This window comes from Pristis pectinata, chromosome 18 (genome assembly GCF_009764475.1).
Source record: "Pristis pectinata isolate sPriPec2 chromosome 18, sPriPec2.1.pri, whole genome shotgun sequence".
NCBI classification, from domain to species: domain Eukaryota; kingdom Metazoa; phylum Chordata; class Chondrichthyes; order Rhinopristiformes; family Pristidae; genus Pristis; species Pristis pectinata.
In genome coordinates this window covers 26,825,458-26,840,057 of record NC_067422.1, presented here as the reverse complement: position 1 = coordinate 26,840,057, position 14,600 = coordinate 26,825,458, and the positions used below count along the sequence as shown (strand labels likewise).

Genomic DNA, 14,600 nt, shown 5'->3' with positions numbered 1-14,600 from the left:
CAAGCAGCAGGGAAGCAGTTCAACCAATCAAATTACAGAATCCTCACAAAGCTGTTGAATATCAAATTTTCAGCAAGAGAATATATACAGAAAACAATGTTACAATGTGAAGTTGGGCTAGCTGCCCAATCTTCAGTCCATGTTTAAAACTATAGCTTGTAGAATTAAAAATAACTATGTTTTCCACAGGAATGTATGCTGAAAAATTTTTGATCTTTCAAACTTAACTTTACAAGCATGAAGTCTTGTTCATCTTAAGAGAATTAATTTGCAAATTTAAGAAGATAAATAATGTTCTTTTAAGTTTTTTTGTTTTACTCCCTTAATGCCATGTCAAGATCCTAAATCTTATTTCACTTTCTTTGGAATAACTTAAATGTGTTTTTTTTCCTTTCTGCTTTGCTGCCAACATGGCTTCATGAGGCAACATCTGTATAAATAGAAACAGAGTCAACCTTTCAGGTTGAAGACTTTACATGATAAAGGCCTACTGAGCTCTTTTCATAGATGCTGCCGTACAAAGCCATATTGGCAGCAAAGTAGGAAGTAAAAAATAGCAAATATAAATAACGTTTAAGTTCTGCCAAAGAAAGGAAAATAAGATAGAATATAGCTATGGTATTAAGGGAGCAAATGCTAAAAGAAAGACAGAAAAACTTAACAGAATAAAACTAATATTTAAAAAAATTGCAAATTAATTACCTTCTGGGGAATGCAACTCCATATTTGTAAAGTTGTTTTCAGGGCCAGAGGGTTTCTTCAACAATATATTTTACTTATTACAACTGAAGAAAGCAATACTTTCTCCTGACACAACAACCTATAACTCTTACATAGAGCAAGAGTACTAGGCAATAATCTCAATTTATAACATTGATTCCTGTACATATTCTATTGTTGAAAATTGAAACAGTGCACCTTGTGGAGAAGCAAACTACTACTGGCATCAGCTTCCAAATACCCATGTTTCATGGCACCTGTCCAGATGCCAACAATGCAAAGATGATACATGAGGCACTTTTCACTTCTATCCTGTTGAATAACAAATGAATGCTGCCAGCGTCATTGTTATTTGCATTGCAAATTCCAGCTCAATTAACTTACCACAGGTTCTTAGGTGTAATTACTTTTGTATGCACTGCCATTGTTTGGTTACTAATGAATTTGCACATGAATTGATGTTTGTTGATGCACATACAGATGTTGCAGGAATGGCATTGATAAAATGGAAAGGGCAGGGCAAGGCCATGAAAAACTATTTTTCACAGGGTCTAATTCATACTGAATTTAAAGAAAGGCTTGCTTTCGATCTTCAGTGACTGTACAAACAAGCTTGTTTTCTTTGTTTGGGTTTCAATTTAAATTACAAATAGGCACATCTGGTTTGGCTGAATCAGAACAGGAACTATTTTTCTCCAAAACGTATAATCCAAAATGGAACAGGCAAACCACAAACCACAGTGCTCTTAACTTTGCATATGCTTTTCCATCTCCAAGTATATTTATCCATTCTGCAGCTGGTTCTGCTTCATATTACTTTCAATATTACTTGCAAAACACTCTAAACTTAGGAACATGATAGAGCTGAAATAATTTAGTTGCTTCAGTTTTTGCTGTTTGCTGTCAATGTGACAATACTTTAATTCTGGATAGGTATTAATCATGCAGTACAAGCACAAAAGAATTTGCGCTTGATATCAAAGTTCAGTGAAATGAGGCCACCTAAAACATATATTTGAAACCCAGTGGAATAATGCATGATCTACATGGTAAAGTAAAAAAAACTTGTTAGAACCTGTACATTTAAGACAACAGACATACAGCTGACATCATACACATGCATACTTACATGCATGTTGCAGAAATAATATTAAAAAACTCGAAATGAGAGTAAGATTGGAAGACCAATTGCAGATCCTCTTTTACCATGTATACACACAACCTGTGATTCTTACTACATTACAATAGAAGTAGACACTGTATCTTGTTGTACTTGTTCTCAAAATTCAAATTTCCTCTATTTAAAATGATTGACTTGAGAAAATCCTTTGTTCCCCTGGTTCATGTGCATACTGCCTACTATAGGGCCAAAACCAATTATACTGCATACAGTGAAATCAGTCTTGGACTGTATCATAAAGGGGGCAAAGGTGGATCAACGTCTTTTCCCATTTGCTATTACTCATTCTGTGCAGCTGCCCAAGATCATGCTGTCCATGTTGCTTCTTAAAAATAGAATCAGACTTACTCAGAAACAGACCATGTAATAAACCCTGATACATTCTGTTATTGAAGTTTTTTGAGAACTGTGATAGCATTAAAAATAGAACTTTGAATTTATTGATATATTAAAAATATAAGCATATTGATGGCAGTCATCATCAGTATTGTATCGTGTTATGTAGGAAACAGTAAGCACTTTTTTTTACCATGCAGGAACTAACTCTGGATACCTTTCCTCTTATGCCCAATGTAAAAAACAAAATCAAGATTTTACTTCTGATGACCCAGAGCATGGCTTTATAACTTAAATGCCAACCTCTGACCTAATGAGGGACAGTCTGTGGGGTACAAAAAACAAACAGTAAAAACAGAGCTTATTACTCTCTTTGTATAGAGCAGTATATAAGGAAGAAGAATTATCATATACAATGTTTGCAAGTTCATGGCTCTAATTGACTGTGTAACAGATGTCCCATCCCAGACTGACATCAGAATGGAGACACTAAAGGTTCCAAGTGGGACAAAGAAAGTTGGTAAATGAATCATTCTAAAATGTTTTTCAACAGCTCTCAGGAATCAAATCAAGGAGATCATTGATAGAGATTTAACCATAGGTTCTGCATAACCAAAGAGTAGGTATGAAGTACTCAAAAATGTAAAATGACTAAAGTGTGACTCATTTTATTCATTGTATTATACCAGTGTCAAGAATTGCAGGAAATCTCTTCACTGATGGGATTACGAAAGAATACAGGTTTCTGGATATAACAGCAAATTGCCTTCCTCAACAGGTCACAGATGACTGAAGGTTTTTAGATACAAGATGGAGGAAGTTGGGACAAATATTTCAGTAACCTCTTTCATGTTGTTACCTAGTTCCCCAAATTTGAAAAGAAAAACTGATATCACAATTTACAAGCATAATTATTGATGGTAAGGCATGTCCAAAAATCAAGATAGCTTGAAATCAGTTGACAGGAAGAATATACCCTCAACAACATTTTTAATAGAAACTTTATTGGACTTCCTAAGGTAATGTGCATGAGGAATTAAAATTAAATATAGTCTCAAGGTTAACCAAAGTTGAGAGACGTAGTAATTGAATAAAAGATGCCCAGATGTTATTGAAATCCTATTTTCATGTCAAAGACCATTTTTAGTTAAATGCAAACTTTTAATACATTATTTAAAGTTAATTTATAAAACCTAATGAAATAAACAAAGCAGCAAAATAGATTTACTGGGAGTGTAGAATACAGACTGAGTGCAAAGCAACACAAAATTGTGGTGTTCAAGTTCCATTGCTGATCGGAGGTGCAATTTATAAGTTTAAGTAAGGAGTTACCAGTTCAAATTGAAGAACAGAAAATGTAGAAGATAGAAAGCAAAATCTTCTAAGATGGAAACTTTTCTGTGAATAAGAAAAATTGATAGATACTAAATAAATGAAAATCAGGAAAATATCGATAGATGCTGGATATCTAAAACAAAAGCATTTCTGCAAATATTAAATAAAATCTGTTCACTGCTTTCAGTACTGTATAAAACAATGCTGGGCTCTCAGATGACTGTATTAAAAGGACACATACAAACACAGCTCTAGAAGTGAACTAGTAGATCAGCAGTTTTTACAAATCTTATAACAGTAACACATTTATTTAATTTCAGAAACTGGGAACTGTTTTGAGGATATCATTAATTCAGAACTAATAAAATAATTAACGTCAGTTTAAAAATTATAATATTGAAGCTACCCAAGAATAATAGAAAAGACCGTTAGTTTTTAGCAAAGTAAAGGGGTTCTGTGAGCTAATTTCCTGGATCTTCCAGCCATTTCTACTTTAAGAATAATGTAAGCTCTAGGATTTGAATGAAAGCTCCCATATTTTAATCCTGTAGCCATTCTAGCAATAGCATTAACTTCCATTCAGTTGAAGGTGTAGTAGAAAAGGTTATTGTTTTCGCTCTCTTTTCTCGTAACCAACATGTACAGTACAATAAATATCCTGGCTGCAGAAAGAAATTAAAGTAGTGACAACCAAAAAATACATTTTCAGTTCTCTGAGACTTGTTCTCACACATTATCTCATATTCTAATCATTATCATTAAACACAACTCAAAGTGAAGCACTTTCCAAACAACAAATTTTAAATCAGGATGAACTTTCATACAAGTTCCTATAGTTTCAAACGTATCTCACTTAATAAATTCAAATTTTTGAGGATCATACATAAACTTTCAAATTTAACTGAGTCAAGTCTCAAAAGTTGTCAGTAATGTTTGATCCATGCTCAGCTGGGCAAAATTATGTATTTGCAATATGGAAAATAGGAAATACATAATTAAGTGAAATATTTTTGTATAATTGTACTTAATTAGTAATAAAATCTTGTACATAAAATGTATCAATCATGTCAATAAGGAGTGTACAGACATGAAAGAATAAAATTAAAAATAAAGATAAAGATACTTCACTTTTACTTCGTTTATTAATGGCCATGCACGGTGAACCATTGACCGCACCACCACAGTTTGCTTGCAAATCACTAGTAATATTAAACTTTTCACCTGATTTACTAAAACAATTGTTCACCACAGCTACTCCTAAAATTAGGGGCATTTAAATGTTGTTTACAGATAAATATAATTTCTTTATTAATAGAATAATCATCAATATGTTGTTAATTAGTAAGTGCTGGTGACATTATCCATGAAGAATGTTAGATGAGTTGTTAAGTTCAGCGTGTGTAGGACCTGAATTTGTTTCAGTAGCAGGAATTCCTGCCTCAAGAACCTCTGCCCCCGGAGTGTGAATTCAACTCATCTTGATTGTCATTGCCTCATGTTCAGTTGTTTGGATATGAACCATAACTCCCCCCCCCCCCACCCCCCACCCGCCTAACCTAATCTGAACCACTGTACCTGTTGAATTATTGCCAGTAATATACTTCGAATCTATTCAAAATCAACCAAATCGCTGTAGTTTTGCTTCTCCGCTGGCTGCTTTAAAAGTTAAAGGTGCTGCATAGTTTATGCATCAGGCAGAGCGATGGAACGCCCAATCCCCTATTATCACACTCTCAAACAACCAGCCTGACTAGAATTAAATGCGAATGATTTTTTTGTTCTAAATTAGTTGTGCTTTCACGTTGCTTACAGATACATTGAAGCCAATATATAATTTATATGTTTTTTTAAATCATGTGAAAGGAAACAGCTAGTAATTGCCGGTGGCCTTACGAGAATGAGACGAAATCCTGAAATTTACACTCAAAAAAACTTTAGTGTTAGGAATGTGGTATTCCGCCAAAACTCTCTTAACTATTGGAGCTTTGCGCTCAGTAAACCAGCCACTAGTTCTTCTCTCAGCCCGGGTGAAAGGAAGCTTACTGTTAAAACTTACCAAAAAGTAATTCTTGCCTAAAATACACAACTTGCAGTGGGAAAGCAGATCATTCACGCCACCCGACCTCCCACTCGCTTCCGACCAATTATTTAGTTTCCCGCAACAGTGGCAATATTTTCATAATTTCTGTCAAAACGGTCTGTCTGTACTTTTTCTCTGCCCGTACCCAGCCCTCAGTGGTCCAAGAATCACAGAACAAACCAACTGGATACAGTACTTTCTTGAAGTTGACACACCGTGCGCCACTGGGATGGTGCAAGCGAAGAGGAAAACAGCCTTTCATGTGAACAGAAATGGGAAACCTTAAATCTGCAAAGCCTTTGGAACAAGGGCGATTAAAACGTGAGAACAACATGCGATAAGCAACCAGTGTTATGCGCGAGTCTCAATCAAAAATATGCAGTGACATCAAACGTTATCCCGCAGCAACAGCTCGACGTGTGCATTACAGAAGTCTCTTGTATTTTGTTTATAATATGCTTTACTCTGGAAGTTAATTACTCGTGAATATTTGTCGGTCGGAGATTTAGATCAACAAGTGACTGCTAATGACAAACTGGCCTGTGTGCATGCTGTTTATGGTCTGTCTGATATGTTTTGTCTTTACCTGTACCAGCGCAGCCCCTTTTCATAGTGTCTGTCGAAGAAATGAGGCTCTTCCCCCCACGGCCTGATGTCGGGGTGGACCCGGACAAATTCAAGCAGAGCCCGGGTGCCTCCCTTCTTCACCCCGATGATGATCGCCTGCGGGAGCTTCCTCACCCCGTCCTCGCTGAAGCTCAGGGTGCTGGGCGGATTCCCCGCCAGCGACCTGCCGATCCTCTCCTGCTGCTTCACGTTTCCGGACTGTAACTGCAGCCTCAGTTCCCTGAAGTACTTTTCGGGGAGCTCGCCGTTCAGATAACCCTGCATCTGAAGCTTCTGCAGCAGCCTCTTCCTGCGAAGCGCTTGCCACTCGCCAAAGTCTCCGGCCAGGTAGTTCTCCTCTGAGCCAAGGACGGGGCTGGACATGGTGTGACAGAGATCCGTCAGATAATACAAGAAGTACAGGGACATCATCACGAGCAGAGCATGACCACAATTTTCCGGCAGACCGTCGTGGGAAGAGGCGTCCAAAAAGCATGAGATAAATGCCATAATGTGTAGCAGTCCCCGGCGCAGGAGAATACCATGCTAGGCTGACATACTCCAATCTAGTCATGTATCAGCTTTGAAGAAATATTTTATTGATACGTGTGTGTGTGTGTGTGTGTGTGTGGCTGTATCTGATCCTTTAATGTGTATGTGTGTGATGTTGTCAATAAGCTGCGTTGCCACTCGGTGTCCCGATTCTTTTTATATCCTTTTAGTTTCGCGGCTCCGTTCTTCAGCCGCTCGCCACTCAACTAGTCGCTGGTGCATGTTCCACTCTGCTCACTCTGCGCGCTGTCACAGCGCATCGCTTCCCCACTTTGATTCATTCCCCACTTTCCGCCACAGCCACATGTGGACAAATGTAGCAAAACTTCCCCGGTAGGCGGGGCCCGCGCGTGACGGGCAGGCGGCGCGGCCAATGAGCAGCCCCTGCGCCGTCGCCGGCTCTGCCCCAATGAGAAGGCCGCTTGGATCCGTTGCCCTATCAGAGAGCGGCATGTGGGCGGGACCTCGCCTTGAAATTGCCCGGAGCCGCTCGGAGCCGCTCAGAAGCGGAGTGGGTTGGTGCGGCGCTGCTGGTTGTTGGAGGGGTTGCAGGCTCTGCCCTCTGTCCCGGCGGCCATAGACAAGCCCCCGCACACGGCCTAAATGCAAACCCCGTCGGATTTCCCTCCGTGCACTGTCCACGGTTTTCCAAACGGACTGCAAAAAGTAGACTTTATTTGTAAAACTACGCTGGGGCATGGCATAGAATGAAATAGTTATGAAAAAGGTGATACATGTTTGAATGGGAGAATGAGATGTGACGCCTCACCCTGCAGTAACTGCAATACATGAAACCCTCTCTCGAGAAGATTAAATAAAAATCGCCACGGGCCATTTCCGCCGAAGTTTGCTAATCTCGGGTTTGCAGCATTGTAGCTCGGGAAAGCGATCTAAGGGGAGCGTGTCCCCGGCGCTCGCAGTGCTGAGGCAGGCGCTCGCCCCTGCTTCCGCGGCGCGGTCCGGTGTCTCCCTGATCGGTGATTCCAGCTGTCTTCACCAAGGTGGCGGTATGAGCCCGGCCGCCTGACGTTGGTCGTTTGCAGACACTTTCTCAATTCCACTGGAGAAGGAGCTGCTCGTTCTACCGCACGGGCCGTAAGAGACTGCAAACAGCGGCCGGAACAAGGCGACGTCTTGTCAGATGGGAAGATAATTGATTTTATTTAAAGCAGCTGCTTTAATGCACTATAATACATCGCAAATCGTAGCCGATTGCTGGTCCCTGCAGGCCTTCATCATTAAATGGTTGGGCAATAGACGCCGCATTGTACAAAATAGAGTGCTTTAGGCAAAGTATAGGAGTGAGGGACATTCGAATGACTGTACACGCATAGATGCAACCAATTTTCATTAACTCCCACCGTTATTTCCCTCAGAGGTTATACAGATGGCATAGTTCGGGGGGGGGGGGGGGGGGGACAGAGATTGAGGCAGATTAATTACTTTAAAACGGCAATATCTCAGTAAAATGTCGAATGGGTATTGCAAATACTATAGCATAAAATTCATAACGTAAATGATGTATTATTTCTTAACGTTCTATATATGTAGATTCACTGGGGAAATTGCAGTTCTTGATGGGCCGTGTTGAAATGGTCATTGTTTTCCAACCCGAGAGAGGTCCAGCACCATGGGGGTTACTATAGATTAGAAAGTCCATGCAAGATCGCATGCGTTACAAAGAGTTTCTGTCGCCGTTGTTTGTTTTCCGCCTAAAGTCCAGGACACGTTTGCGACACTGTGGCGATCTCAATCCATATTCCGGAGATGAGAAGTATTGAACGTGCAATTACAGAAACGGTCTGTGAAGTGGGGATATGTCTTTGCCCGATTCCATTAGATTTTTATTCCACTTCTTCAACAAAAAAAAAGAATTAAATTGATTTTCTCAAATGTTTCTAATGGGTCTGATATCGTTACATACAGCTCCTCCCTCTGAGCACCGCGCAGTGAATGGTAATCCTGTACTGTTCATTATTATATGTGTGTTTGCATCACGTTCATGTTCCTCAGCAATTTAGGTCTTATTTATAAAACTATAAAACATTACCACATCCATCAAAGGCAGTGAATCTGATGCATATTTGAAGAGTGTTTTACCAGTTGCCGGGGGGGAGGGTTGAAAGCAAAATCGATTAATATACTTAGTCCCCTGAATACCGTGTGCGTTCGGGTCTATCCCAGCCAAACTGCTAAACTTCCCTTTTTATTAGCAGCCGAAGTTGGGACAACAGAAGTTTCTGAGACCATGTGTGAGGAAACTGTGGTGCATCGCGTGAAAATCAATATTAAACAGTCGAGAACCTGCGAAGAGGTTAAACGCTGACGAGTGCAACCAACAGAGATTACCTCTTCACTGCTATTAATTCTCAAGTCCGATTGTACCAACGCGAGCTAAGAAAATGGGACCAAACAGCCTTCCTTCAACCCAATCGTTTCTGGTTCAGTTAGTTTCTGTCCAGTTTTGTTTAATTCTGTCACTTGTTGCGTGTTAACATCTCGATCTCCCACTTAGTTGCATCAATTTAGCCCAAGTTTTGTGCAAACCTCATCGCGCGGGCCCACCAAGGGCGATCACTTTTCTTATCTCTTGCCTTGTTGGAGCTTGATTATTTCTTCACAAGTGAAACAAGGACACAACCAAATGTTTTCACATCTGCTGCCTTATTTTTTTGGTTGTTTCTTCCACTGCTTTCTAGAGGACAAAATTTGCATGAAAATAACGAAGTCAGTGCTTCAATTTGTCCGCACATCAATGCCCGAGAAAAGGAAAGCGACCCAAAAAACAGCGACCCTGGCTTTACCATATGTTCCTGGGCCCACAATAATAGGGCGAGCCAATGGTTAACAAATTACCTCTGTACGATTTATATTTTAAGGACGAAGAAGATGAATTGTGGGAACTAATGTCCGCGAGTTAAAACGGGCTGCACAAAAAAGACTTATTATAAGTTTATTTAGTAAAACCATACTCAGAGTTTCCTTTATATCACTTTGTTCAGCGGTAGGATTTTATTTCACACGTTATGCCTATGTCCTCATATTTACATTAATATTTACGAAAACTCTCTCTTGTTAGTTTATCATTAAGTTTCCTGCTTAAAATGCCGGCCCTTTTCGCCAAAAGACGATTAAGGAGGTGAATACAAATATACTGAATTCCTAAGCATGATTGTTCTTTTTTTCTCAGTACAATTTAAACTTTGTATACTTTTTTAGAACATCGATATTTCACAAAGAACTTGAAATTGCAAAGTTTGTGTTTAAAAGCTAGACACGTCACAGAGTTCAAATTATTATTGCGCGAAGTCAGCTGTAATTAGTAAATGTGATTTGTGTCATTTATATGACCAGGACTTTCCAACGTACATCAGAGGACAAGACCGGAGGAACTTTGCGCTAAATTATACATTCAAACGATGATTTTCTCCATCATTAATTATGAGCTGTAGAACCGGTGTATGTTCGGAAGCCTCGGCAGTATATTTCAGCCCATCTGGAAAGCGCGTTAAATAATGGTGCTTGTAATCTTTTTTCAAACTATCCACGGTCACTGATCGCGATGAACCGTTAAACTTATAGACGCCGCTGTAAACTATGTATATAAGATAGCGGATTCAGTTATTCTGAAGCAAAGGAATTATTTATTTGATCAGCTATTTTAATCATCTAATTGCTGATTGGGATGTTCTTTTGTCGCTGATAATTTATTATGGATACGAATTTATAGCCCGGCTGCATATAATTTTCCATTTATTACAGAAGCCAAGATTCAACTTCTGAAACAAATATATTTCAATTCCTCTCTTTAATCTGTAAAATCCCACTCTGAGCTGCCGTTAGAATGTTTTGCAGCATATTTAGATTGTAGAACCTTATTATTATTAAGATATCTCAGTTGCTGTTGGAAAAGCTCCTTCCCCGCCCCCCACATGCCCGAACTTTGGAATCCGGAGCTCTCTGGGAAATGCATTCCTGCCTCTGAGAGGCAGTAACCACCAATCAACACGCTACTAGCTGCGCTCCAGAACTGGAGACATAGGCTCCCGCACATCTGAACGCCCGGCCAAACCAGGAACACCCTCGGAAGAAAAAAATATTTTGCTTCCGAGATAAGTCAATCGGCAGTAAAATTAGCACGATTTTTTTAAAAGGCAATGGTTAAAAACGAGTTATTGATTTCCTTAAACGACTCTTTCTATGCAAGTATAAAAGTCACACTCCTCATAGTGCTGTGGCAGTTCATTGGGTTTACCACCACTCCCAATTACACCGACGTTAAAATTTACACACCACCGGGGTATTGGCGCTGAACAAAGAATGACTTTCACTTTATTGACATAAAAAAATTATTAAAGTGTAAAAGGTTAATACCAGCTACAAGCTCTAATAATGAGTTACAGGGAGGGGTGCACTGTGTAAAAGAAGACATTTAGTATAAAGCAAACGTTTGCAGGGATCTGTCGACAAAATGATAAATGCACGCACTGCACTTAAAAACGAGAAATTAACGGAGTAGTTGGGTGCGGGAAACAGAAGCGACATAACGCGCGTGAATGAATATAGAATTAAACGCAGAGTTAAATGACTTTAAAAGTTCTAAAGCTGAAGTAAATGCAAAAGCTTGAGAGATAATAGAATGTGACAGATGCTGGAGGCGGATATCAAATAAAACAGATTAAATAATGCTGACACGAGTTGATTTTAATGTATTTATAACAGCGCCTTATTAAACGGCACTCGAAACGGTCTCGTTACTGTTTGAAAGGCAAATCTACAAAGACATTTAGAATGAACTTGCTCACGTTCAAGAGGGAGGACATTAGCAACACGCTGTTTCTTTCCTGTAGGAAATAGCTGCGAGTTGAAACTTTATTCTGACAATATCTGTCGAGAGGAATTCTGAGTAACTTGCCTTCAATCCGAAGGCCTCTACGGCTTGTCCGCCGGTGCAATACAATGCCAGGGGCTCACTGATAAGCTTTAGTTTATACTTTTGGAAGCACCAAAAGGGGAATTGATTTGTTTACGGCAATCTGATTTTTTTTTCTGGATGACGACGTTTTAATTATTTTGAAAACAAAAATCACTGGTGTGTGTGTGTGTGTGTGTGTGTGTATGAATGATGTGGGGATTCGTCCCGCAACTGCCTAATTTATAAGACAAAATGTTTAATGCAGGGCACAACACTGCAGCTCCTCGGTTCGCCTTGTACCTCTGCTCCCTCACTGCCTTCCAACCTTCACTCGGAGCAAAATGATTAAAATAAAATTGCTGGAATTATAAATATCTGCTTTACGATTCAAGTCTGGTCACTTGGAAAATAAGTAATGAAGATCATTCGTTAATGTCAGTGAAGAGGGTGGTGCATAATTCGTCTGGGTATGCTGTTTCTTTCCCTCCCTCTCTCTTACCACCCACCCCCGACAACCTGCTGCTTTAATTAAATCTTTACTGTCTTGGCCACAAATTGCAGCAACTCCGCGCGAAGGACCTGCGCTACAATTAGCACCTCCAAATGGCTTTATATTTGCAAGCAAAATAAGTAAACAAAGGCAAGCGCCTGTATTAGCAGTTTGGTCGCAAATCGTTTTAACTCTTTCACAGAACTCCTTCTCCGTCCTCGCACGCCAGCCTTTCTGACAACTGCACAACTTGGCAGCTACAAATCATGCCACAGAAGTAAAACGCCGCAGATGTCGAAAATCTGAAATAAAAACGGGAAATTCTAGAAACACTCAGCGGGTTGGAGAACGTTAATGGAGAGGGGGAGACAGATAACTTTTCAGGTTAATGATATCTCGGTAGAAGTGGGAAAGATACACTGGCTTTAGGATGAAGGGAAAGGGGTGAACATGAGAAAGGTGGATGTGAGTTTAGATTTTGCCAGGAACGTTCTACTCGAGATGTCATCACAGCCTTGTACCAAACATGGACCAACAAACTGGATTCCAGAAATGAGGTGAGAATAACTGCCCTTGGCATCAAGGCAGCATTTGACCAAGTGTGGCTTCAGGGAGTCCTGATAAAACTGAAGTCAATGGATTTCAAAGGTACCAAGAATATTTTGGTGATTGGAGTCATACCTGTCTCAAAGGATGGTGATTGTGATCACTGGAACTCAATATCCCAACCCAATGACATCACTACAGGACATTCTCAGAGCAGTGTCATAGGCTCAACCATCTTCAGCTGCTTCAACAGTGATCTTCCTTCCACCATAAGGTCAGAAGTGAGTGTCTTCTCTGATAATTGCACAGTGTTCAATTCCATTCACAACTTCTCAGCAAATGAAACAGCCCATTCCTCCATGCAGCAAGACCTAGACAACATTCAAGCATTGATAAGTAGCAAGTATTATTGTTCCACAAAAGTACAAAGCAAAGACCATCTTCAGCAAGAGAGGGCCTAACTACCTGCCTTTGATATACAATACCATTGCCATCACTGTCACCTGATCTCACACCATCAATATTCTATGTGTCTCTATTGACTCAATGGGACCAGCATATAAATACTGTCACTACAACAGCAGGTCAGAGGCTGGATATCCTATGGCAACTGACTCACCTTGTGGTATCCCAAAACCTTCCCACCTTCTATAAGGCATGAGGTAGGACTATGATGGAATACTCTCCACTTTTCTGGATGAGTACAGCTCCAATAACTTTCATGAGGCTCAACATGATACAGGACGAAGCAAGCCATTTAATTGCCACACATTTACCATCCGAAATATTTACTCCCTCCACTAGCAGCACACAGTGTACCATCTACAAAATGCATTGCAGATACTTAAACAGGTTACCTTGACAGTACCTTCCAAAGTTGCAAAGGACAAGGGTAAGCCTGTGCATGAGGATACCACCTCCTGCAGGTTCCTCTCTACGTCGCACACTTTTCTAACATAGAAACATATCACTGATCTTTTATTGTTGCTGGATCTAATTCCTGGGATTCACTGCCAACAGCAGACTGCAGCAGTTCAAGAAGGTTGCTCAGCACACCTTCTCAAGAGTAATTAGGGACAGACGATAAATGCAGGCTTTGCCAGTGACACCCAGATCTCAGAAAAATTAAATAAACAAAAGACAAAATGACAGGAATAATGTGCAAGGTGGAATCAGCTGATTGTGAGATGGTAAAATTGGAGGAAGAACAATTGGGAGATAAAGCAAAATCATTAAAATTATCAGAAGAAAATACATGTTTTTTTTCATCTCATGGCACACCGATTGTGTAAAAAGACAGAGTTCTAGAATTATCATGCTAAAGCTTTGTTGCAATATCAAACTCTCCAGCACCATGTCACATCCTGCTCTCCAATGCTCTCTAACCCCCTACCACCAATATGGAGAATTATGGAGTGGATCATAGAATACAGAGGCTATCTGGCCCATCTTTGCAACAACTAAATAGTTTCATTCATTATGGTCCTAAAAGTATATTTTAATTGATTATAGTAATTGTTATCACCAGAAATATTGGACATCTTTTTTATTCTGAGTCTAGTTTTTCTCTTTCCCTCTCTTCATGTCTCTTTCAGTGTTGAATCTGTCTTTAATTCACTGTCCTCTTTGAACCTCATGTTCTTTCATTACTCATACTTACATTTCACTGGTTGTGGTATTAATGGCCACAACTTTCAGGAAGTTGCAGTTACGTGACTTACAGTACTGTTAACAATTCAGATTTTTTGCAAATTGTGCTGCAGAAATAAAATGACCTACGGTTAGAAAAAATCACTTCCTGGAGTGGGATGGAGTGTTTTCTGGCCCAGTGGGGGTTGGA

The 14,600-nt window shown here is 39.9% G+C and overlaps 1 protein-coding gene across 1 annotated transcript in view; it reads right to left on the bottom strand.

The window, feature by feature from the left end:
- Positions 1 to 6,547, bottom strand: part of LOC127579920 (heparan sulfate glucosamine 3-O-sulfotransferase 3A1-like) — a 126,471-nt gene extending 119,924 nt beyond the window's left edge. The window contains exon 1 of the mRNA XM_052032979.1: positions 6,238 to 6,547. Within this exon, the coding sequence (XP_051888939.1) occupies positions 6,238 to 6,542 (305 nt within the window). The 5' untranslated portion in view covers positions 6,543 to 6,547. The remainder of the gene's footprint in view (positions 1 to 6,237) is intronic.
- Between the last annotated feature and the right edge of the window lie 8,053 nt (positions 6,548 to 14,600).